The sequence below is a fragment of the Lissotriton helveticus genome, chromosome 2_1 (assembly GCF_964261635.1).
Source record: "Lissotriton helveticus chromosome 2_1, aLisHel1.1, whole genome shotgun sequence".
Classification (NCBI taxonomy): Eukaryota; Metazoa; Chordata; class Amphibia; order Caudata; family Salamandridae; genus Lissotriton; species Lissotriton helveticus.
In genome coordinates, this window is record NC_136059.1 from 41377086 (window position 1) to 41404295 (window position 27210).

General features: G+C 45.6%; 1 protein-coding gene across 1 annotated transcript in view; it reads left to right on the forward strand.

The window, feature by feature from the left end:
- LOC144820053 (long-chain-fatty-acid--CoA ligase ACSBG2-like) overlaps positions 1-27210 on the forward strand; it is an 860084-nt gene that overhangs the window by 31001 nt on the left and 801873 nt on the right. Inside the window, exon 2 of the mRNA XM_078677707.1 lies at positions 9137-9423. Within this exon, the coding sequence (XP_078533833.1) occupies positions 9137-9423 (287 nt within the window). The remainder of the gene's footprint in view (positions 1-9136; positions 9424-27210) is intronic.

Consider the following 27210-nt stretch of genomic DNA (forward strand, 5'->3'; position numbering starts at 1 on the left):
TCCAGTCAGCAGGAGCAGGCTGCCAAGGCAGTTCTGAGAAGAGCTGTGTGAGTAAATGAGCTCGATTATATGACTCATTCACACATGCTTTTAGCACGCTTGCCTTTTTAACGCCGGCATTAGAATGAACATGTTGTTACAACGCATTCCTTTTGCATGCAAGTCACTGCAATGACTTACCTTAGGAGGGCGCTGGATTTAGGATTAGTATAATTTACTATTTCAGATTGAAAACCATGAAGGTTTATTAGGATTGTTTAATATGGTGGTGCAATTTTTTTTTTTTTTTTTTAATGTTAACAAGAACCAAACGACAATCCTTCATGGAAGAAACTGTTAATCATGACCCTGAATGACTGTCCTGCTCTTTACTTGGACTACACAAGAGTGGATAGTTTTCACACAAGGTAGCCCACACTTACTGTGAGTTGTTGCGGTTTTTGTCCCCAAGAGATTGTCACTAAGGTGGTGGTGCTTCTTTAGATAATGTTGGAATAAGGTTTCGGAAGAGGCCAGTGTCACTGGTTGTGAAGTGAAGTGAAGTAGTGTGGCTCACTGGTTAGAGGCGGCAGACCCGAGAGCAGAGGACGGCCCGGGACCAGGGTTCGATTCCCGGCGCGGCAGGTTTCTGGACCAGGGTCAGCGGACTCGATAATTCTCTCGCCTCGGTGCCCACTCTGATCTGCGTTCACACTCGGCAACTCTGGGCATTAGCTTGCCTCATCTTCACTAACGGCCCCACCAGACCGCCGGGGATGCCTGGTCTCACCCTGGAGATACCCATTAAGGGACCATCTCTCAGGGAAGCCAGGAAGGGTTTCGCAGCGGTCGAAGCGCCTTGGGACCCTACGGGTAAGTAGTGCGCTATATAAATGCCTATACATTTACATTTACATTTACTGGTTAAAGGACACTTCTGTAGCACACAATTGCTAAATGGATAGGTCAGGACAATAACAGCTGGAGCGCTGACCCAACTGCCAATGCCACTTATTGTGTCATTTCTTTGAGCAAGGAGTAGATTCTGGACAACTAGTTTGGGAGTAGTTTTCATCCACATCTATGATGGATATGCTTGATGCCTCACCTACTATGACCTAGCTGCTGCACTATCATTCTCTTTATAGTGCTGGGCTCAATAGTGACGCAAGACTCTCCCCTACGAGTAAGCTCCCAGCATTGACCCAGTCCACAGCATCAAGCCACTCATCACCAACTGAACCAATGTGGAACAAATGAGGACATCAGTCACACCCTGCTCACCAATCAGAGGACTCCTCTCGTCCACCATTCAAGGTTCCAACCACCTGCATACTTTCTGCTCCTTGACAACCCACAATCTCAATTATATATGGGATGATCGAGGCAAAGACCTACCTAGCGGATCTCTCCTTTATATCGACCATCAACCCAAGCCAATTCAGCACTACAAATAATGAATTGAAAATTTCAGGGCAGATAACCCAGCAGTAACCAGTTAGGTAGACTGTTAGAAATACCTTAGAGAGAGGTATTCACAAATGCCAGTTTACTAAAACCATGAATCAACGCCTGTCTCTCACACTTAATACATCTCACTGCTGAGCACGATAACCTCACCGCGAGGTCATCACATACTACATGTAATCCCTTACCACATAGATTAAACACAGAGAACACACTTCCAACCACACTCCCTATATGGTGTGGCATGCTGCAAATGTAGAGAAGCTCTTCATTGCCCCACATAGGGGGTAGGAAGAGCTATATAAAGGTGAGGCTAAGGTACATATATATCTGATCCCCTTCAGATCACTGAATATGCCTAGTTTCCTGTCAAAGTTGTGGTTTTCTTAAGCTGCTATGGTATAAAAGAGGTGGCACTGATCAGTGGGGATTGCCTGCAGGCAATATAGTCCAATTTTAGCCTCTTATGGGCTCAGAATATTTGTGACGGTTGGGGCGGCTGCCCGAAACTCTCCAGCTCAAACTCGCGAGGTACCCAGCACTTCTTCAAAGACGTTTAGAACTATTTAATTATTTATTTATTTATTAAGAAACTTGTAGAGCGCACGGCTACCTCCAGCGGAGGTGTCCCGGCGCTAGGATCACTGGAATATCACCGAAGAGGGTTGCCTAGTTCAAATCCAACAGAGAGGAGAAATCAAGAGATAAAGAAGCTTTAATTAACATTTGGTAAATAGCCAGGTTTTTAGTTTGCGTCGGAATATTGGCTCAGATTCAGTGAACCTAAGATCAAGAGGTAGGCTGTTCCAGAGCTTGGCAGCCGTGACGGTAAAAGTTCTACCGCCACTTCGGGTGAGTCGGAATCTGGGGACGTTCAGTAGACGAAGACTGTTAGATCTCAAATGTCTTACCGAAGATGATATCATGAGTCGTTTGCTCAGATAGGCCGGGCCAATACCATGAATAGCCCTAAAAGCAAGGGTCAGTGTTTTAAACTCAATGCGTCGGGCTATGGGAAGCCAGTGTAACTCATCCCGATATGCTCTAACCGAATTGCGAGCAGGGATGTTTCCAATAAGCCTTGCTGCGGCGTTCTGAATGATTTGTAAACGGTCAATAAGATATTGGGGAGCACCAGCATATAAACTATTGGCATAGTCAAGATGTGCTATAACAAGTGCCTGGACAACCGTTTTGCGGGATGTTTGGGGGAGGAAGGGAAAAATCTTCCTAATCATACGCAGCTTATTGAAACAGGCCCCTGCCACTTTGTTGACCTGGGTCTTACAGGACAAGGTATTGTCAAATATAAAGCCGAGGTTGCGGGCGGACTGTACTGGTAAAGGTGGCGGGTTCAGGACTGTAGGCCACCATAAGGTTGCAGGGGGTGTCGATTTCTGGCTAAAGAAAAGAACCTCGGTTTTGTCAGTGTTTAGGGCAAGGTGATTGGCAGACATCCAGGCGCAAATATTGCCAAGGCAGTTTCTGAAGTTGGTAAAGAGGGAGTCAGAATGGTCTCTGAAGGAAAAAACAAGCTGAGTATCATCAGCATATGAGACCACCCTGACCCCCCATGACTCAACTGCCTTGGCTAGCGGGGCCAAGTAAGCATTAAACAATAATGGGCTTAAGGCGGAGCCCTGAGGCACACCGCACAAAAGGGGTTTATCCTCCGATTCAAAAGGATGCATTAAAACCCTCTGAGACCGTCTGGACAGAAATGATTTAAACCAGGCCAGGACTGTACCACCGATCCCCAGCTGTTGTAGACGGGCTGTAAGTATGTTGTGGGATACAGTGTCAAATGCAGCGGATAGGTCGAGGAGAACCAACATGGCCTCCTCGCCCCTATCCACTGATTCCCTGATAATCTCGGACACTTCCAACAGCGCCGTCTCGGTGCTGTAGCCGGTTCTAAAACCGGACTGAGAATCGTGCAGCAGCTGATTTGTTTCAAGATACTGAGCCAGTTGTTTCTGGACCACTTTCTCCAGTACCTTGGCAGGTTTAGGCAGGAGCGATATCGGTCTGTAATTACAAAATAGTAAAGGGTCAGCATCGGGTTTTTTCAAAATGGGAAGTAGCCTAGCCTGTTTCCACACTGAGGGAAATTGACCGCAGGTCAAGGAGGAGTTCCAGATGGAAAGGAGAGGATTGATTACAACCGGGGCAAGGTTGCCTAATACTTTAGCGGGGACAGGGTCTAAAGGTGAACCCGACCTAACCTTATACAGCAGCGACAGCGCTAGGTCGGGGGTTAACTCGCTAAAAGAATTGAAAGAACAGTGAGAGGGATATGGAACATCAGAATGGTGGTTAGGTGGGGCGCTGCCAAAGGAAGAAGAAAGTTTAGTTATTTTATTCTGAAAAAAGTCAGAAAGACCGTTGCACAAGTCTTGAGTAGGAACGCATAGGGATTTTGCGGCAGGAGGATTCACAAAGTCCTTCACGATGGTGAAAAGCGTTTTGGAGGAATTCTGCGCCTGTTGAATGAGATTTGAAAAATAGGCTCTCATCGAGGAACGTTTAAGTTTTTGAAATTTGTTTAGGGCATATTTATAGGTCAGTTTGGCCAAAGGGTCATAGTTTTGTCTCCATTTGCGCTCCAACTGTTTGCACTTGCTCTTTTCCTCACGAAGCAAGGGGGAAAACCAGGGGGCCGAAGGTCGAGATCTGGAGGAAGTCAACGGGACAAGGGGGGCAATGGAATCCAGAGTGGAGATAAGGGTCGAATTATATCTTGCCGTTTCTTTGTCAAGGTCTTCCAACTGATTAAATTGACACTGAAAACGGGGATTTATGGACTCACAGGTGACTTTGGACCATTTGCGACCATTGTCTCTGTTGAGGGAAGAAAGGGGAGGAGGGGATGGAATAGTGATAGTAAAGGGAAGAAGGAAATGATCTGACCAAGTCAGGGGGAGGGGGGGAAGGGCAAAGACACCAGGATGATTAGAGAAAATAAGATCAAGTGTGTGACCTGCTATGTGAGTGGGGCCTTTAACTAATTGGGACAAGGTAAATCCTTGTAAGGTTTCCAAAAAAGAGGATGCTTGTGCACAAGACGGATTATCGATATGGAGATTAAAATCTCCCAGTACTGTAAAGTGGGAGTGCTTAAGTAAAAAATCCGCGATAGAATGCGTCAGCGCAATGAGAGAAGACGCAGTGGCTGCAGGGGGATTGTAGACCAGAATACCTGGGAAAATAATACTTGCAGAGTCCATGATCGTAAAGTGCATAGCTTCAATAAGGCCCAGATTGGGAATTTTTGTGATGTTCAGTGTAAGGTGGGATTTCGTAATAACCGCGAGTCCCCCCCCAGGTTTGGAGTTTTCTCGATTAATGCCTAAAAGACTGTATCCAGGGGGAATGGCCAAGTTGATGTCCGGTTTGGACGAATCTTTGATCCACGTTTCTGTAAGAAATAATATGTCCCATTTATGAGTGTCGAGCGTTAGCCATATATCAGAGGCATGAGCAGGGAGAGATCTGCAGTTAACTAAGGCTGCTTTTAGAGTGACCGGGGGCTGGCGGTGGGCACTCAAGGGCAGATGAGACAGTTTAGTAACAGCAGGGATAGTAAAGTTACAATGTGAGCAGGAAAAAGCAGTAGTTTCCAGGCTATGTGGATTGCAACAAGTTGCGGGGTAGCACAAGCCTTGGCGTATGTCTAAACGTTGATCAGGAGTCCAGGAGATGGTTGGGGTGCAAGATGCAGGGGTCCTGGTGCTGGGCGCGGGCCCGGCGCGGACGGGTGCAGACGGGCTTGCCTTAGGCGCGCTTCGGCGCGCCATCGGCGCGCCCGCTGCGCCCGCCCGCCCGCCCGATGTTTCTGTTGATGCTAAAACAATTGAATAAGTTCTAGAACGTGTCTGTGCCTTCTCCTGGTCTTGAAATCCCATGGATAGTGGTGCATGAATTGTGGATAAAACAAAGCTTTAGCGACTGAAATGCCACTAACAGTACTGAAGAAATGATCCAGATACTCAATGAGACATGTATTGGATGGCTTTCTATACTATGGGAGTCTCTTAACATTGGCCTTGAGAAAAGATGCCATCTGGAGGACCACCAAGATGATTTGTTATTTCATCTCAATCAGCTGCTGCAAGTCATACCTGCAGCTTACAAATACCAAATTAAACATTCCATATAAGTATAGAACACGGATAAACTATAAGGGCTTTGTTCCCGCTTAGTCTCAATCTCAAGGACTGTGGTAGGCACTTGTTTCCACCTTGGTTGCACCTCCATCTGTCTCACCTCGTGAACGCCAATGAAAGGTTTTGCCACAGATGTTGCTGTGATACAATTGTACAGTTTTGCTAAAGTTTCTGGAACACTCAAGATCCATCCCGCACATGACATTACAAGTCTGTCATGGGCAAGGGTTAGTGTGCAAAGAGGATATGAAGTTCCTTGAGGTCTGAGTAAATCACATGAAGGTGTAGGTGGGGAAAACGCCCCAAGGTGGTCGTCCCACCTAGATGGAAAAAGGGAGGGGGAATTTCCCTTGTCGGAACCAGGGCTCTCACACACCTAGCAAGCTAGGTGTCATGCTTCATCATATGAGCCTGCCCCTCGTCAGGTCGGGGTTGCAATACCTGATGGGCACCCAGTATGGGGCTCTTTGGCGGGAATCTTTTGTTCCTGCCGATGGGTGAAGTGAGGGTGAGGGGCCTAGTGTGTGTAGATGTGAGTGGGTGATTTAAAACAGGTCAGTTAGTCCTAGTGATAATTTATTCTGGAAGGTAAACTGCCTGATTAAAAACAGAAAGAGTGGCAGTGAACAAGATCTAAGGTTTCTAGCTGTGTATGCTCTACTCTCTAGAGGTCAACATGTTTCGTGCCCCAAGCATTAGGAAGATCAAAGCACTTTATCAGGACCATAAATAAGTATCTATACAACATGATAAGTGAAGATCCTACTTACCATGTAATCATGTTGGTACCCTAAATGTGGGAACAGAAGAAATACATTATAATTATAAACTCAGCGTTGCATACAATTTACTCAGAAAAGGGTGTGCTGGTGTAATAATGATCGTACACCCATTCTCTACACCGTACTTGCGGTGTAATAACATTTCAAGACTCATGCATCAGTCATGTAGTGGAAATCCAGATATACATGGCAGGCAAATCAGAGTAAAACATACGACTACCGGACACTTGTATTGTAAACAAATATTACACAGCCCAGACAAAAATGGAACAAGGCTCACCAAAGTTGCTGCCTATGGGGGCTCGCAACAGAGTCCGGAGGTCATTATGGACACCAGTCTGTGTCCTAGGGAGTAAGGTTGGGAGATAGGAGTCTGGATGTAATTAGAAAATATGTCATCTCTGTCAATGTGAGGTACAAGGCGGCTCTGGCCACAGAAAAAACCAAGGGCAGCAAACTGGGGTAGCACCAATGGTGTGCTCCCGATTCCCCACATCCTGAGGTTGCACCCATGAGGACCAGGGGACCCTGGTGGTGGACAGCCCGGGGAAAAGGACACTCACAGGTCCTGTGGCAGGAAACGACCACCATGGTGACTCTCCCTCAAGGATACTGCCACTCAGGGGTGGGAAGCCCTTCTAGGCTGTCCCAAAGAAGGGCGGGGGATTACTAGAGTCATCAACGCTAGGCGCTCCTGGCCTTGTACCTCACATTGACAGAGGTGACATATCTTCTAATTACATCCGGACTCCTATCTCCCAACCTTACTCCCTAACACACACACTGGTGTCTACATTGACTGCTGAACTCCGTTGCGAGCTCCCATAGGCAGCAACTTTGGTGAGCCTTGTTCCAGTTTTGTCTGCGCTGTGTAATATTTGTTTAAAATATGTGTTTACAATGAGTGTCCTGTAGTCGTATGTTTTACTCTGATATGCCTGCCATGTATATCTGGATTTCCACTACATGACTGATGCATGAGTCTTGAAATTTTATTACACCACGAGCACGGTGCGGAGCATGGGTGTAAAATCATTATTACACCAGAACACCCTTTTCTGAGTAAATTGTATGCAATGCTGAGTTAATAATTATAATGTATTTTTTCTGTTCCTACATTTAGGGTACCAACCTGATTACATGGTATGTAGGATCTTCACTTATCATGTTGTGGCCCCTCACCCCCCACTGCACCCATCGGCAGGAACAAAAGATCCCTGCCAAAGAACCCCATACTGGGTGCCCGTCAGGTATTGCAGTGCCGACCTGACGAGGGGCAGGCTCATATGATGAAGCATGACACCTAGCTTTCTAGGTGTGCGAGAGCCCTGGTTCCGACAAGAGAGTTTCCCCCTCCCTTTTACCATCTAGGTGGGACGACCACCTTGTGGCATTTCCCCACCTACATCTTCACGTGATTTACTCAGACCTCGAGGAACTTCATACCCTCTTTGCACACTGTCTCTGTGGGGCATGTATGCTGGACCTCATTAAACTTGCCCCTCTGTCCCTCCTGTTTGTTTCATGGGCAAGAGTTAGGAATTTTATGAAAATACTTTCTGATCCAAAGGAGAAGCTGCTTGAAAAATGTATTTGTCCTGTAAGAATCAAAAAATAAAATTGTCCTTTTTTGTGCAATGCAGTGGGGTCTGAAGTTATGGCAGCACTCTCATATCGGAGCTCTCATAGCTTCTCTGCTTTTATCAGTGCTTCAATGCAAATAAGGCTATGATGTTGCCATCTTTCTGTAAATCTAGATATAGTGCCTGGAAGACGAGGGGATGCATTGGTTCCAGGATTGGAAGAATATTCACAAGCACCTCTTCTCCTCTGGAAAGGTTCAAATGTATTCCAGACAAAAGACTCTTGATAGGTCATTGTTTTTTTTTTGTTTTTAGTCTTTTTAATAATAACAGTGAAGCGACAGTCATGTATGCAATCATATGGGATAAATTCTGGTTTCGCGTAAACATATATACATTGCTCGGTTCTACAGTGCGATACTTAGTAATCTTGTGTCACATTATTTACAGTGTGTTTGGAACAGAAAGAGGGAACATTTGGTGGTGTACAGATATCGCTATATTCATTCCATTTGCTCCATATTTGTAACCATTTTTTGGGGCCGCCTCTTGCAACATATACAGTTTTCTCCCTTATCATGCACCAGTCCATGTCTGCCTTCCACGCCTCCACTGTAGGAGACGTACTTGCACCCCACATTTTAGCAGTGTTTCTTTTAGCTACCATCAAACCCAGTGTGACTCACATGTTGTCTTTGCTATTTAGATCTGTAGGTTCCCAAACCTTTTGATGGGTCTTTGTTGGTTCAGATCTGCACATCAGGCGAGTGTCCTTTCCTGTGCTCAAGCAGCTGTGGTGCAGGAGTCGTTGATAGCCCTCTCCCCATCCATCGCAGTTTTCATCTAGTCTCCTTGGACCGCCAGAGTGGACCGTGCCCATCTCGATAGCTCTTCCGTGGTCATGACATCTTTTGTGCTTGTGTTGTATAAAGCCAGCTCTGTATCACATGGTCATGCCGCCCTAGTATGCACAATGTCAACAGCGTATGTTGTGCCAGAGCTTTACTGAGTGGGCTAGTGGTGGAATAAAGTGCATCTTATAGTCTGTGCTAAGAGTTCATCCCATAACTGTGCTCTAGATCGGCTAAGCGTAGAACTGAAGAGAGCCCGCAGGGCTCAGTAGCACACGCTTCCCTAACATGCCCTTTGCTTTTTTCAGATGAATTGACCAGCATCACTTTGGATCAAGGAGGCCTCTTGCAACCCAGGCTTGAACCCGCCAGCAGCTTCTGGACGACTGACAGGGATGGGGCGGTCAGGCTGCGCATGGACGCCACGGGGCCTGCGGCGGATCCACCCATCACGGTGCACCAGATGTTCCAGAGAACCATTGAGCGCTTTGGTGGTCGGCCAGCCTTGGCCCAGAAGAAAGATGGAGTTTGGGAAACCATCACACACCTGGAGTATCACCAGCAGTGTCGAGCTGCAGCCAAGAGCTTCTTGAAGGTGAGTCAATTCTGCCTGAATCCTTTCCTTCCGCCTCAACAGGGTGAGGAAGCAAAGCCTCTACTCCAGGGTCCTGCAGGTGCGTGGGGTGCAGGATCCCGATATGTTTCCGTAACTGCGGCTGTGAGTTAGGAATGGCAGTACAAGTGGTAATCCTACTCTCCACACTACATCTCAATCCCCCACTGCTACCAGCGTTTTTTTCTTAAATGCATGTAATGACCCCATTGCCCTGAGTCAACCATTGTGCCTCCGCCCTCCCCAAATCGGACACCTTCCACTTTTATTCCTTTTAAAGTTTGGAGCATCTGCCATGTCATCTGGTGTCATAAAATGTTTTCCCCAAATTGAAATTGGCCGTCCTCATACTTGTGCACCTGTGAATGGGTCTGGCTTTATTTCTGTTTTTGCAAACCCATTCAAAGATTATCTCAAGATGCATGCTCATTCATGGCAGCGTGCTTTGAATGAACAGGGCTGTGGAATTGTAGATAAAGGGTTTCTGGTTTTCAGTTAAAACACATTTTAATTGATCAACACTGTCCATGCTTTTCAGTAGGAACTTGATCACTTAGACTAGAGTACAACTTTGGCAAATCGCTTCTCATCACTGACCCAGCTCTTTTATTTGCCATCAGTGTAAGCGTATAACAAGTGCTACATCAATAAATGTTTTCATGTTAGATGAACTCTGCAAGATCCAGAAGGTCCCAAAATGAAAAAGGTGTTTATGCATATGTTAGCTTGACTTACATGTGCAAACAGTGGATTTACTCTGAAAAAAGGATTTCATGCATGAAGATTGTCAGCACAAATCTACTCACAAGCTTAAAACAGATGGGATGAGGTAATTCCATGGTTGGATTGCCCTGTGAATTTGTACAGACTCACATAATACATTTTAACCCCTTCGGCGCTGATGACAAAGCCAGCTCATCATCAGCGTTACCTGCGCTGCGCGGATGACGAGCTGGCTTTGTCACAAACAAGCCATTTTTTTTCAGCGCACAGCGGGAAAACGCGGTAGCGCGGTAGGGGTTAACAACATTCACCAGTTCTTCTCTAATGTAATGTAATGTAATGTAATGTATGTAATGTATGTATACTTGTAAAGCGCACTGTTACCTCCTTACGTGGTGTCCTGGCGCTGTATACCGCTGGGGAACCCGTCCTGGCTTTCCCTGTGAGAGGGCACCCCAAGGTGAAGCCAGGCATCCCCGGCGTTGCTGGGGCCGGTGTGGAGATTAAGCAAGCTATTGCCCAGAGTTGCAGAGTGGGACCCATGGTTAGCGTAGGCACCTAAGCGAGAATTATCGAGTCCGTGGACATTGACCCAAGACCCTGCCGCGTTGGGAATTGAACCCTGGTCCCGGGCCAGACCTCAGCCTCAGGGTCTGCCGCTTCTAACCGGTGAGCCACACTTCTCCACCGTTGAAAACCTTCTTGAATATTTCTTTTTTTAATTCTGGCATCTATCAGATGTTTCATTGAATAATGCCTTAGCTAAAAGGCATTTAAAGTTGGCTTTAAAATATATGTTTTTTCATTTAAATTCGGTAGAAAAACTTTTAAACTTTTTCAATTTGAAACAATTTGTAAAAAAAACATAGTTACTTTTTATTTTTTAAACCATCCAGAATCTTACATCTATTCCTTTGCATTTTTTGCATGTCATTGAGGAGCAATTTGCATGCATTACATATAATCACTCATTGTTAAAAGTTGTGAACTTGCATACATGTTATTCTAGTAAATCAGAACACTTGTGAGAGGCAGAGTGGCTCGAGGTTGCTCCTTGGTTTTTAAAAAATAGTTTTACTGCTGCTATTTGCACATACCATCAATATCGTTTTTAAACTGTCACAGTTTGTTTACCTGTATTTCATACGGTGCTTCTATACCCAGTAAGAGCTGTGTTTAATGGTCTGGGGGTAGGAGGGGTCCCCGCACCACTTCCACTTCCGGCACTTTCGACCCACAGGGCAGCGGTCTAGTTGCTTTAACCAGCATCGGAGAAAGCTGCAAAAAACTCCTGATGACGCACCAAAGGCAAGCCCGTCTGCGCCTGTCAGCGCCCCAATGGGCCCAGGAGCCAGGACCCCTGCATCTTTCCCACCAGGTCACTACTGCTACTCGATTGCGCAACTCCATCAGTTAAATAACGCACTAAGAGCTAACTGTTATCACCATATTTTGTGTGAAACAACAATAAAGTGCCCACACTGCCCGTTCACATTCTCCCCCTGAACCTTCACCCCCTACCTATCCAAGGGCTTCTTTAAAATCTTTCTTCTGAACTGCAGATCCCGGCACAAACATACTACAGAAATCTCGATGCTGCTACAAGATCATGCCCCAGAGGTTTTATTTTTAACAGAAACCTGGCTCAACTCAAGCTCAGAGCCTGAGATTGTGCAAACACCCCTGCAGGGGTATCTGATACAGAGGGTGGACAGAACAATAGGCAAGGGTGGGGGGATCGTGATCCTCTATGAAGACCACCTTACCAGTCGCCTAGTTGGGAATCCACTCCTAGACTGGGAGAATGTGCATTTCTCGATAGAATTCACCCCACTCGTCTCTCTCAGAGGCATCCTGATCTACCGCCCCCAGGAGCGGCAGGCACCTTCTACAAAGATTTGCTAGAGGCAGCCATTAACCTAGCCAGCACGGCAGCAAATTTCAGTCTTGCACTTCGACGATTTGGGAGCATCCTCAGCACAAAAATTAGCGAGAGACCTCACGACTCTTCAGCTGGCACAAAAAGTCTCGCAAGCCACCCATGTCCAAGTACACTGCCTCGATTCCGTATTTTCCAACTTGGAGAACCTAACAGGAAATGACCCTATCCCCATTCCTTGGTCCAACCACTTTCTTATCCCCCTTTAATGGTGCCCTCGGGTCTCCACTCCCCACACCCAACCTTCACTGACCCTGAACTGGCCCCTGTCCAAACTCCCCCTGGACAAGTGGGCCCAAGAGCTGGGAAAGACCAGACCAAAGCCAGATCCCAGTCCAGTCACAGCTAACAATGACTTCTGCAGCTGGATAGAGGACTTGCAGAACCTGGTCCTCCCTAAGACCTTGATAAAAAAAAGAACGGTCCTTATAATTATCCAGTATTATGGGTGTCTTTCATAGATTCACATGCCTGAATCATTCCCGTCGTCGAGACGGGAGTCTCCGGTACATAGAAAAGTAATGTCTTATAGACATACATAGAGAATAGTAGGCCTAAACGCCTCACCTTAGTAACATATCCATGTCCTTTTGTAAAAAGGACCAAACTCTAGAGAAGAGCCAATCAGCTATCATCTCCCTCTAGAACCTTCCTGGCAGGAGCCTCAGTCCCTCAGATTTTCTACCGCACGTTGTGCTAAGGGAGTCTCCTCTGAGCTCTGCTCAGATTCTGTTATTTTTCACTTCATTAAATGACTTTGTTGTCAAGGATTCTTTTCTACTATGGATTACCTTCAAATACATTCTTTAAAGAAGGTCTGGTAAGGAGAAGAAAAGATTTTTTAAGAGCCTGTGCAACTTGTTTCTAGAGGTTGCTCTGCTCTGATCCTCACACGGACCGCATTTACTTTCTATACCGCAGGCTAAAGACTGCAAGGTATGTCGCACTTTCTCAAGTAAGTTTTTGAGAGGTCGTGAAGGGCGATTTTTAATATGGTGTCAAACACTAAGACCAGAAAGGAGGTTTTTTATTTTCTCCAGTCACCGTGATGAGGCGTTATCCTCAACGTCTAGGAGACCTCAAAAGAGAAGAGAATCTCCTCAGACTCATTCCTCAGGGGAACATCCTGAGAAGGCCCTCAAAGACCACTCATGGGTCTTCTGGGCGCAGTTCTTTAAAATCTCCTCACTCTGTGGAAAAGGAGAGTAAAGGACTTGCTTTTGGAGAAAAATCATGTAAAAAAGACGACTTCTGAGCAGGGGCGGTGGGTGACATTTCAAAGTGGTGAGGCGCAAAGTGATTAGCATAGAGCACCGTAGTGAGCGAGCACAGCGAGCGAGCCCGAACCGCAAAAGGGGTGTCTGGGGGAATACCCCCCCATGAAAATTTTGAAAAAAAAGAAGAAAAATCGTGCATTTTCAAGCAAATTTGAGAAAGCAGGAAGGTTAATAAAGCAATTGTGAAAGTGCAGTTATTACATTAATAGATGGCATAACATAGGTAGCTGCGTATTCAGTATAACCACAGAATGACCATGCACGGTTCTACAGCATATTCTAAAGCAGAACAAAACAAGTGGAACTACCCCTCCCTTAATCCATACAAAAGAGGATGAATGAACTAGTCAAATAACAAAAAACAGGGGAGGAATAGGAAACATACATGGGCAAAAAAGCGAAATGACAGAGCAAAATTTACAGCGTGATAAAGAAACCTGTAAAATTAATAAAATATCAGATATACATGTAATAGCAACCCAGCAGTAGGCTGCTCTCCCTCCTAGAGAGGGTAGAAGAACTAGAAGGGCTGGCTACAGAGCTACACAGTTGGACGGCTCTCCAGAAGAACCAGTGCACAAATCTGGGGGAGACCCTAAGATTATGTGGTTTTAATGCATTCACCGCCATGTATCTGCAGCAGAAATGCTCTGGGTCTGAGAGAAGCACTGGCTTTTGAGAGATTTTCTTGCTGCCGTCTCTCGCTCAGGAATGTGTGTGTTCTCTTGCTCTCTCCTCTGTGTGCTGCTTCCCCTTTAGTTTCCCCCACCTCGTCACTTTCATTGTTGCTTCCCTCTACTCGTCCATAGCTTCCTCCGCTCGTCCCCATCCCGCTCAACTTATTATACAATATTTCACCCTTTCCCCATTAGCCCCTAGCCATTTGTTGCCTGGCACACCTTCCCATGCCTTCTAACCTTTTCCCAACACTCCTCTTCCATTTTTTTCAAACCTTTCAGTGCCTCCTGCACTATCTCTGAGTTTTTTTTTGTTTTTATTTCCATTTCGAGGTTGCTGTGTGCGGGTGTGCTTGCACAACCAGGAGCCGGGGGCACTTAGGAATACTTTGTTAATACTTTAGCATATCCCATTAAAAGCGTACATCCATCCATCCCATTAAAAACCACATCCACTTTGGGAACTGATGCTTGTCACTCAAGTCCTTTCAGCCAGTGAGAGATCAGTGGTCGTTCAATACTCAAGAGGCAAACTTGACGCAAAGTTGGCAGGGTATGCTCAGACGTGAGTCCCTTGCTCACTTTGCCACTGGAGTCAAGCAAGCCCGGCTCAAGACGGCTGTAATGCCAGAAACCGGTCCTGGGAAGCTTGATTCCAGTCCAGGGAAGACATGGCTTGGCAGTTCGGGCTAGACTGTTCCCATGAGGCACAGGGTCAGACTGATTTGCATATGGCCATGTCTGAACTGGGGTGGGGGAGTGAGCTAAAAAACGGTGATGGATTAAACCCAGATCAGTTGACTGGGGGTGAGTGTTTGTATTGTCAACGCTCCGTCCATCACCACCTTTGGTTTTTCTTCATAAATGAAAGGAAGCATTTTTTTAATACAAAACACTCATAATTTAATGTTCACATGGAACCTGTGTTGCACAAACTACCTTTAGATGTATGTCCTGTTTTTTCATAACTCACATTACTAGAAAGACAAGGGAGGTGTACTTTCTTAAAGAATGTGACTGGGCTGCAAGATGGCTACTAAATTCAAGAGACCTGTAATTTTTAAAATACACATGATTGTGTTTTGCCTCCTTTGGATCGTCTTACTCTCAAAAATAGCCAACAACTTTCAAAAGCAAGTTCAAAGTCCTGAAATACTCTCCTAGACTGCAGTGGTTCTAAAATATCACTTCCAGCTGTGGGCCTCAGAAATATTCTTAAACCTGCTGGTTGATGTTTTATTACTGAGTCACCTGCTTTACTTCCTATGCCCTTATGGGACTCTAATAAGTCCAAGAGGCAGTCTGGCTCTCCACTCAGATCTCAGACGTATGAAACGTAGAGTTGAGTGATTGCAAGCGGCATCCTACACAGTTATTGCCTTACACTGACTTTTATCACAACAGCTAACATTTTACACACTGAAGTAGTCAGACTTTCAAAAACTAGGCTCCCTTCCAATTTCAGTCTTAGCATTTTTCTCACAAACTGATTAATTCTGGAATTATGTTAGAAAACAGGTACAGCTGTCAATGACATCAAAGAGTAATTATTAAATGTATGGATATTATCTCCAGGGCCACCTCAAAGGAATTTATACATGTTACTAATATGATGTGATCAATCAGTATAGCGAAATTGCAAAGGACTGTTGTGGACGTGGTAAATATCAAGATGTACAGGCAACATGTCAACATTAATTGGAGACCCGTGGTTTTGCTTGGCAAAAAATGATGATAGTCTAGATTTTACTGTCTTAAAACTTTCTTCATGTCAGTGAAAGTTAATTTGTAAAAATACATTTCCCATTATCCATTCTCTAAATTCACAATTCCAGATTCTGGCAAACACAGATCACAGCCTACATTTAGAGATATCAGCTTGTCCCATGTCAGTGAGTAGGCCTTGCCTTGATTTGAGTTTTAGTAGTTGTAACCTTGCACTTACAAATGTAAGATAACTAAAATTACATTCAAGTGTTTCAAAATGCAAAGTGAAGTAAACAGCCTTTCCTTGGTTTTTAATGTGCTCGCAAATCTATTGTGTTGCATTTATCCAGTTCATACCAAAATACCAAATACCAAAGCTGGGATCTGATTTAGAAACATTGTGGTTCTTGTCAAGCAGCATGTTAATCTAATTCTATTGTAGTACAACGAGAATTTGCATAACTTCACATATGATCAGGCAGGTAAGCCAGAACTACATGCTCTACATTTATATTCCATTGCCACCTTCCTATTTTTTCTAACTATAAATCGACAACTCACTGGATATATTTCATAAATTTAACTGTAACAGCTCATTCTTTTTTTAAGTTCAAGTAGAATTTTATTAAGATAAACAAAATTGCTATTACAAAGAGTGAAACGAAATACATCATCATCAAAAAGGATAATAAACTAGGGTATCACAATAAATATCATAAGATAAAAAATGCAGGGGGGGAAAAGAAAAAAAAAGAAAAATAGAAAGTAAATGAGGCTGGAAGCATAAAATATACACTATAAGAGGCTTGGTAACATGGGAAACAATGCGAATAAAAGCAGAAATTTAAAAAAATTAGAGAAAGAGAAGGAACCAAAGGTAACTCAGGGAGGTTTCGAAACCTCTTGCTGAAATGGGGGTAAGTGAGAGGAACGTTTGGCGCAAACATCCAGGTAAAGGGTGATAGGAAGCCATAACGCATGTCTTTTCGGGGCCAGGGTGAGGGGATAAACAAATGCAGTATCCAATCTATGATTATAACATACGTTAAACCACCAAGCTTTGAAAGTAATACCCTTTGAGTTTTTCCAATTAACAGTAATCTGTTGAAACGCAACAGCTAATAACAAGTCAATGATATGAACATTTGCTTCAACTTCGGTCCAGGAAGAAGAAAGGGAACCAAGGAAGAGGTCAGTGATAGAAAAGGGGATAGAAGTCTGGAAAATAGAATTGATTTGGTCCCATACCTTGGTCCAAAATGCGTGCGTGAGAGGACATAGAAAAAGCATATGAAAAAGCGTGGCGTTGGGGGCAGAGCAAGACCAACAGAGGTCCGGAAGGATTAGTTACTTACCTGTAATCCTAGTTCTCTTCCAGGGGTATCCTCATCAAAGTCATAAGCATTAGAATATTCCCGCCCATGCGCGGGACACCGGAAACAATATATTATATGTGCCCCACATATATATAGACATATATATATAAATATATATATATATAAAAATAAGCAATTGCAGCCAAATAAAACAATAGAGCTGGAATATGCCGTGAAGAATTTCCACAATACAGTGTATTTTGCATTAGAAACAAGAGAAACAACACCAATGCTTGTTTAGAAACTGTTTTAATGCTTAGAAAACAGTAGAAATTCTCATAACACACTGTAAGCATATACAGCTCCCAGGCTGCATTGCAAAATCCCAGTCTAAAAAGACTGAAAAGCTAACCTGTAGCTGAATGTACTAAAACTGACGCTGTGCCTTTAAGGCACCTCAGCCCTAGCTTCCCATCATGCCTCAGGGGTTACAGTTAGGTCAGTTGTTCTTTTCGGAGACTGAAAACCAAACCATGGTAATAACAGGTTAAAAACCATCTCCTATGTAATAAACAAAGTCCTTTGCCCGGGGAGGCGGGAGGGTTGCTTATGACTTTGATGAGGATACCCCTGGAAGAGAACTAGGATTACAGGTAAGTAACTAATCCTTCTCTTCCAGGGGATCCTCATCAATAGTCATAAGCATTAGAATAGAGTAGCGAGCCTCACCTCATCCCTGCGGGCAAAGGAATCAACAGATAACATTCATATCCGTAGGCCCAAAAATAGGCCTTATTCTACCCAAATAGGTTTCTCAAGGAGGCTTGCCCTACTTGAGAATCCGCTCTGGAATCAGACTCTAGGCAATAATGCCTTGTAAAGGTATGGACTGATTTCCATGTCGCAGCCTTGCATATTTCTGACATAGGAATGTCATGCAAAAAAGCTATTGTGGCTGCTTTCCCTCTAGTGGAATGAGCTTTGGGTGATTGCAACAAAGGTTTGCCCGCCAGCTGGTATGCTAGTTTGATACAAGAGACAATCCATCTGGAGATGGATCTTTTGGCTGCTGCAAACCCGGTCCTCATAGCACCATAATTGACAATGAGTTGGTCTGTCTTTTTGGTGTCCTTCGTTTTTTCTAGGTAAAACTTTAGCACCCGTTTAAGATCTAACGAGTGCAACGACCTCTCAGCTGGGGTCGATGGGTTAGGAAAGAACGAAGGAAGGGTAATCGTTTGATTTATATGAAAATCCGATACCACCTTTGGAAGAAAAGATGGGTGAGCCCTCATTACCACTCTGTTGTGGTGAAACACAGTGTAAGGTTCCTTGGTGCAGAGTGCTTGTATCTCGCTAACCCTGCGCGCAGAGGTTATTGCCACCAAGAAGGCCGCCTTCCAAGTGAGATGCTGCAAGGAGGCCTTGTGTATAGGCTCAAACGGTGTAGACATCAGCCTGGAGAGAACCAGGTTCAACTCCCAGGGAGGAGAAGGATTTCTCACAGGGGGATAGACCTTCTTTAATCCCTGAAGGAAATCTTTCACCACTGGGACTTGAAAAAACGATGTTTGTGCAGGTGATTTTCTGTACGCTACTATGGCGGATAGATGAACCCTAATAGAAGCGTATTTCAACCCTGATGTCGCTAAGTATAGGAGGTATGGAAGAACTACCTCTTCTTGTCCTTTGGTAGGATCAAAGCCATGGTCCTTACACCAAATGAAAAATCGTTTCCACTTGAACGCATAAGACGCCCTTGTGGAAGGTCTCTTTGCCTCTCTTAAAATATTCATACATTCCGGAGGCAGATTTAAGTGTCCATATTGCAAGACCTCAGGAGCCATGCAGTCAGGTTCAGCGACGGGAGGTTGGGATGCAGGATCCTCCCGTTCATCTTGCTCAGCAGGTCTGGCCTGCACGGAAGACGTCTGTGTGGACACAGCGACAGATGTAACAGGTCTGGATACCACCATTGTCGCGGCCAATCTGGAGCAATTAGGATCATGTCCATGCTCGATCTGATGAGCTTGGCCACCACCTTCGGAATCAGTGCCAGAGGGGGAAAAGCATAAGCGAACATTCCTGTCCACTCCAGCAGGAGAGCGTTCCCTTGCGTCCCTGGCCGGTGGAACCTGGACGCGAAGGCGTGGCATTTGGCGTTTTCATCGTCCGCCAATAAGTACACGTCTGGACGACCCCAGCAACGGAAAAGTTCTTCGACTACTTCGTCGTGTAGCACCCAGTCTGGCTGATCTTCGAAGTGCCTGCTGAGTGCGTCCGCTTTTGTGTTTAGCTCGCCTGGAAGGTGCACTGCCACCACCGACAGTCCCCGAGCCAGAAGCCATTGCCAGATTGTCTGGGCCTCCAGAGACAGAGGGCGAGATCGAGTTCCTCCCTGCTTGTTCAGATAGAACATAGTTGTAGTGTTGTCCGTCTGAACCAGGATTTTGTCCGTTGATATTGCTGGAAAGAACGCTTTGAGCGCCAGATGAACTGCTCGAAGCTCCAGCATGTTGATGTGGTATGTCTGAAGGTTGGTCGACCAGCGACCCTGAATCTGAAGATGACCCATGTGAGCACCCCAGCCTTCTAGAGATGCGTCCGTTACCACAGACAGCGAAGGAAGAGGTTGCTGAAAAGGGACTCCCTGCAGGACATTCTGAGGGCGAGTCCACCACTTTATTGAGGTCAGTGCTGATTGAGACAGGATGATTCGGTCCTCCCAATCTCCAGTCGCTTGGTCCCACTGATCCTCCACAGACTCTTGTAGAGGCCGCATCCTCAACCTGGCGTTCGGTATTAGGAAGATGCAGGACGCCATGGAGCCCAAAAGAGACGCTACTTCTCGCACCTTTGGACGAGGAGACTGAAGTAACTTTTTGCATTTTTGCCCCATGGAAGACAGTCTCTCCTGCGAAGGAAACGCTCTTCCTAACTTTGTGTCTAGAACTGCACCCAGATAGTGGATAGTTTGCGTGGGCTGCAGGACTGATTTTTCTGTGTTCACGTGGAGGCCGAGCCTGTGTAGTTGTTGGAGACACAGGTGACAGTCTTTGGTGGCTTGACGAGGGGACGGACTCTTCAGGAGCCAGTCGTCTAGATATGGGTACACAAAGAGACCTTTTTTGTGTAGACACGCCGCTACCACTGCCATGCACTTGGTGAAGACCCTTGGTGCGGATTTGAGCCCGAAAGGAAGCACTTTGAACTGGTAATGCTTGGTCCCTACCAGGAACCTCAAGTACTTTCGATGACCTGGTGTAATAGGAATGTGGAAGTACGCGTCTTGTAAATCCACCGAACACATCCAATCTCCGATTTGTAGATGAGGACATATTTGGTGGAGTGCCAACATGCGAAACTTCTCTTTGACCACCCCTTTGTTGAGGAGTCGAAGATCCAAAATCGGTCTGAATTTGCCTTCTTGATCTCTTTTGGGGACAAGGAAATATCTTGAGTACACCAATATGTAAATTACGGGACCCCCTCTATCTGTATTTTGGTGACCGGGGAAGAGAGAGGAAAACACTATATATCAACAATTATCAAAATTCCCCCGTGGTCAGAACATAGTTTCTTTTCAGGCTTCGCTCTCAAAATTTGTCAATCAATATTCACATTTAGTGCAGGAATAACAGTCTCATATTTTTCATTTGAATCTTTTTTATTTCTTTTTAGATTTTATCAAAATTATTTAAAACATTTATTTTATTTATCATTTTTTGAGTCTTTTTTTTTATGTGTAATTTATCAAATCATTAACATTTTTTACCATCCAAATAAATTAGACAATACAAATATCATCATTTATACAAAGTATATTGTTTGTTCTAAATAATGCATGAAGACGACAAAACCAATTGTAACCCTAAAGCACACAGAAACTACCTCACATACATCACATTCATACCGTTTCGCACTCTTACAAGTTCTAAAACAATCTCTAAGTTTGGAATAACAGAGATCTTAAAAGTTTCCTAACGCCAGGTCTACGCGTTTCGGTGGAATGGGACCACCTTCCTCAGGACCAGCTTAGAAATAGTTTTATCCTCTCATTCTTCTTTGTGTGCAGGGTATCTTCCAATCAAATCCTTTCCCGAACACGTTCATTCGTGGTCAGTATGAGCAGTCCATATGTACCACCACTAATATTGCTGCAAATGTCCTGTATACGACTCTTCCTTCTGGCTTCGTTAAAATTGTAGTGTATTCTTTTGGACACTCTCAAGGTATCTTGTCCTTTACGTCAATAGGGGCCTATTCTTTTCCTTTTTCCTTCAGATTTTTCGACCAAGGGGCGCAGGTTTAGAATATTTTTAAGTTTTGATTTCTATCCGATTTTAGTGTCTAATAATCCGGGGCTAACTTCCGAATCTTCTTATGTCTTGCCTTTCATGGGCGCTACTTGACTTCTCTGCGCGTCACTTTCTGGGTTGTCGCAAATTCTCATTTGTGGTGCGACCTTCCCTGAGTGGGTTCTTCCTGCCTGGTCTCCCCTGCAGGCCGCAGAAGGGGAGACCAGGCAGGAAGAACCCACTCAGGGAAGGTCGCACCACAAATGAGAATTTGCGACAACCCAGAAAGTGACGCGCAGAGAAGTCAAGTAGCGCCCATGAAAGGCAAGACATAAGAAGATTCGGAAGTTAGCCCCGGATTATTAGACACTAAAATCGGATAGAAATCAAAACTTAAAAATATTCTAAACCTGCGCCCCTTGGTCGAAAAATCTGAAGGAAAAAGGAAAAGAATAGGCCCCTATTGACGTAAAGGACAAGATACCTTGAGAGTGTCCAAAAGAATACACTACAATTTTAACGAAGCCAGAAGGAAGAGTCGTATACAGGACATTTGCAGCAATATTAGTGGTGGTACATATGGACTGCTCATACTGACCACGAATGAACGTGTTCGGGAAAGGATTTGATTGGAAGATACCCTGCACACAAAGAAGAATGAGAGGATAAAACTATTTCTAAGCTGGTCCTGAGGAAGGTGGTCCCATTCCACCGAAACGCGTAGACCTGGCGTTAGGAAACTTTTAAGATCTCTGTTATTCCAAACTTAGAGATTGTTTTAGAACTTGTAAGAGTGCGAAACGGTATGAATGTGATGTATGTGAGGTAGTTTCTGTGTGCTTTAGGGTTACAATTGGTTTTGTCGTCTTCATGCATTATTTAGAACAAACAATATACTTTGTATAAATGATGATATTTGTATTGTCTAATTTATTTGGATGGTAAAAAATGTTAATGATTTGATAAATTACACATAAAAAAAAGACTCAAAAAATGATAAATAAAATAAATGTTTTAAATAATTTTGATAAAATCTAAAAAGAAATAAAAAAGATTCAAATGAAAAATATGAGACTGTTATTCCTGCACTAAATGTGAATATTGATTGACAAATTTTGAGAGCGAAGCCTGAAAAGAAACTATGTTCTGACCACGGGGGAATTTTGATAATTGTTAATATCTTGAGTACACTCCTTTACCCCTTTGGGAAAGGGGTACCTCTTCGATAGCGTTTTTCTTTAAGAGGACGCTCACTTCCCTTTTGAGGAGCTCTAGTTGGTACGAGCGAGACTTTTTTGGAGGAATCGGTTGTGGTTTCTTCCGGAAACGTAGCGCATATCCATTGCGCAGTATATTCAGCACCCACCGATCTTTTGTGATGCTGACCCACTCTGCCAGGTGTTGTGCAGCACTTCCTCCCACTGGAGTGGGTAACGGCGACAGAGGAAGCCACTGCTCAGGCCTTGCCTCCTCTAGGCGTGGTAGAGGACTGATTATGTCCGCCTCTGCCTCTGCTCGACCTTCCTCCTCTGTATTGCGGCTTTCCTTGTGGCTTGTTTTGAGACCATTGAGGGGTTTGAACCCTCTGTTGGCCTCCCCGGTTCTTGTTGGACTTGAAGCGTCGTTTGAACGGCGCTTTCTGTTTTTCCAGACCCACTGCTTTTACTGTGTCTAACTCAGTCTTCATACGGGCCATTTCCTGATCGGCATGCTCCCCGAAGAGTGAAGATCCGGAAAAAGGTAGATTGAGGATGCGCTGCTGGGCATCTGGTTTGAGTCCAGTTAAACGCAGCCAAGAGGATCTCCTCGCACATATCCCATGTGAGTAGTTATGTCCTGCTAGAAGGGCGTTATCTGCTGATGAACTAATTATTTGGTTTGCCACCAAACAGCCCTCCGTCACTGTCTCCTCAAAGTCCTTCTGGTCTTCCTTGGGCAATTTCCCTTTGAATCGTTCCATGGAGTCCCATAGGGCTCTATCGTACCTTCCCAGAAGGGCTGATGCACTAGAGACTTTCAGGGATGAAGCTGCTGTGCTGCATACCTTGCGTCCCCAAGAATCTTGCGTCTTGCTGTCTTTGTCAGGAGGAACTGACGAAGAAGGAGCGACTGTGTGATTCTTCTTAGCTGAGGCTACTATAACTGAGTCCGCCGCAGGCTCTCCTTTAACAAAGATAGGATCTGAGTCGGCCGGCCTATATTTCTTTTGGATACGTGCCGGTACTGCCCTGATCGTTGCTGGCGTGAGGAAAACCTCTTTGATTGGGTCCATTATCTCTGGAACCAATGGGAGCAAAGGCCGTGTATATGATTTGTGATGAAGGGTTTCAAAAATCACAGTAGTGGACACCTCTGGAGTAGTCATCTCTATATTAAGTTTGTGAGCACCCCTTTGCAAGACGTCCAGATACGTGTTGACGTCGTCAAGCGGGGAAGCTCTTGATCGAGGACTGTCTGCCAGCGTGGGAGAGTAATCCCCTTTAGAAGATCTAGATGAAGAAGAAGATGAGGATGATGGAGTTCTTCTTCTCCTGTGGTGAGAATTCCCCTTCCTCACTGGTGTCCTAGGTCGTTCCTCCCTTCGAGGAGAACGTCTCGATCTCTCAGTCCGTACCTCCTTTCTCGGTGTTCGAGATCTGGGTTGTTCCCTTGGTGATCGGGAGACCCTGGGGGTATGCGATCTGTCCGCTCTTCTCTCTCGTGAGCGTGATCGATGAATGGCAGGACTCTGTCCATCTACCTCTTCTGCCAGCTGCTGAAGAGGGGACCTGTGGACTGGACTCAAGTACCTTTGTAGTCTCTCCGTTGCTCCAGAATCCTTCCATTTACTCAACGGACCATACCATCTTGGCGAGAGTCTTGCCTGTGTGATGTACCGCCGCTGGGGACTCTTTTGCACAGGACTCCTACTCCTAGAAGAGGACCTCGATGAACCAGAGGCACTTAAGGAGGAATGGAGCGAAGCAGATTGTGTCACTAGGACTGTTGAAGGCACTGAAGGAGATCTCCGTCTCACCGGTGTTGGAGGACGCCTCAAAAGCCTTTCCCTCGACGTCGAACGCCTCTGCGGAGTCGACGGAGTGATCACCTTCGATGTTGAATGCTTCGACGTCGACCTGCGGCCCCTCGACGTCGATCGGCGGTGACGAGCCGACGACGGAGTCTTCTCCCTCGACGTCGAACGGCGTCGTTCTGCCGTCGACGGAGGTCTCGACGTCGAACGGCGTTGCCCTGCCGTCGACGGAGGTCTCGACGTCGAACGGCGTTGCCCTGCCGTCGACGGAGGTCTCGACGTCGACCGACCTTGGTCTGTCGGCGACGGAGAAGTCAATCGACGTTGTCCTGTCGTCGACGATGCCCTCGACGTTGACCTGACATGCGACGTCGAGCGCCGACGTGCCGTCGATGACGATCCCTTCCTCGACGGCGAGCGTCCGAGGGGGTTCCTACTCCTCGACGCCGAGAGTCTCCGTGGAGACGTCGGCGGAGGTGTCACACTCTTAGAAGCCTGTCGACGTTGAGACGACGGCGGGTGTGATCTGTGCCTCGACGCCGATCGTCGCCTGGTTGACGACGGCGGAGGTGATTTAAATCTTGACGCCGATCCTCTCGTCGACGGCGATCTCGTGGCTTCTCTCGACGCCGATCGTCGCCTAGTAAACGACGGCGGGTCTTTCTTCGTCGTCGGTGAACTCTTCGACGACGACTCCCTCATCGACGCCGGTCCCGACGTCGACGGAGCTTTTTCTCTCGAACTGTCCATCAGATGTCGTTTTTTCAGCGCCGAGCCCGGCGCTGAGGTTGATGGACGCTCTGACTTGCCTTTGGAGGGAGTTCTGGGTCTCTTTGAACTCTTCCTCTCTGTAGATCTTCCTCTCATGGATCTCTGGGCCAGACCAAAGAGCCTGTTCCTCTCTCTGTCTTTAAGAGTCCTGTCAGACAAATTTTTACAATGTGAACAGTCTTTAGGATCATGATCCTCTGGCAAACATAAAATACAGACCTCATGAGAGTCTGTTCTTGCCTTCTTGTGGCCACAAGCAGGGCAATCATCAAATAATGAGGGCATCCTGACAGGAAAACCTCTCAAAAAATCGACTGCTAAGCAGCTATTTACTTGACCCTGATGTTAAAAGTCAAAGTAAATCAAAAAATTGTTCTCTAGAAGATTTTCTGACTGAAAAAGGCAGAAAAGTGTGGAGCTGTGTATCCAGGGTCCTTCCTGAAGGAGCCGGAAAGAACAACTGACCTAACTGTAACCCCTGAGGCATGATGGGAAGCTAGGGGCTGAGGTGCCTTAAAGGCACAGCGTCAGTTTTAGTACATTCAGCTACCGGTTAGCTTTTCAGTCTTTTTAGACTGGGATTTTGCAATGCAGCCTGGGAGCTGTATATGCTTACAGTGTGTTATGAGAATTTCTACTGTTTTCTAAGCATTAAAACAGTTTCTAAACAAGCATTGGTGTTGTTTCTCTTGTTTCTAATGCAAAATACACTGTATTGTGGAAATTCTTCACGGCATATTCCAGCTCTATTGTTTTATTTGGCTGCAATTGCTTATTTTTATATATATATATATTTATATATATATGTCTATATATATGTGGGGCACATATAATATATTGTTTCCGGGGTCCCGCGCATGGGCGGGAATATTCTAATGCTTATGACTATTGATGAGGATCCCCTGGAAGAGAACCAAAGGGAATCTTTTGTGAAGAAGAGATGGCGTGTAAAGGAGTCGATTGTAAAGGAAGAAAAGTGTTTGTGTGAGAGAGGCAGCTCTGGAGGATTTGCGGAGCTTAGTCCATATTTTATCCCACAGGGAGGTGGACCAAGAGACGGCGAACTCAGATTCCCACTGCTCTTCCACTATGGTTTTAGGCCGAGGTGAGGGAGGGTTATGAAGGGAATGATAAATGGAAGATGCGGAGGGATTGGAGCGCAGTTGGAGATGTAGAGAAGAAATAGGAGTATTAGAGATCGCAGGTGGAAAAGAATGAAAAAGGGAGTCATATGCAGACATAACTGCAGTCTTGAGTAAGATGTACTTGTGAATAAAGGAGGAAGGGAGAGAGAAGGTTCGGCGAAGATCAGGAAAAGGTATGAAGACAGATCCAGTAAAGCGAAGGAAGAGGTTGCTGAAAAGGGACTCCCTGCAGGACATTCCGAGGGCGAGTCCACCACTTTATTGAGGTCAGTGCTGATTGAGACAGGATGATTCGGTCCTCCCAATCTCCAGTCGCTTGGTCCCACTGATCCTCCACAGACTCTTGTAGAGGCCGCATCCTCAACCTGGCGTTCGGTATTAGGAAGATGCAGGACGCCATGGAGCCCAAAAGAGACGCTACTTCTCGCACCTTTGGACGAGGAGACTGAAGTAACTTTTTGCATTTTTGCCCCATGGAAGACAGTCTCTCCTGCGAAGGAAACGCTCTTCCTAACTTTGTGTCTAGAACTGCACCCAGATAGTGGATAGTTTGCGTGGGCTGCAGGACTGATTTTTCTGTGTTCACGTGGAGGCCGAGCCTGTGTAGTTGTTGGAGACACAGGTGACAGTCTTTGGTGGCTTGACGAGGGGACGGACTCTTCAGGAGCCAGTCGTCTAGATATGGGTACACAAAGAGACCTTTTTTGTGTAGACACGCCGCTACCACTGCCATGCACTTGGTGAAGACCCTTGGTGCGGATTTGAGCCCGAAAGGAAGCACTTTGAACTGGTAATGCTTGGTCCCTACCAGGAACCTCAAGTACTTTCGATGACCTGGTGTAATAGGAATGTGGAAGTACGCGTCTTGTAAATCCACCAAACACATCCAATCTCCGATTTGTA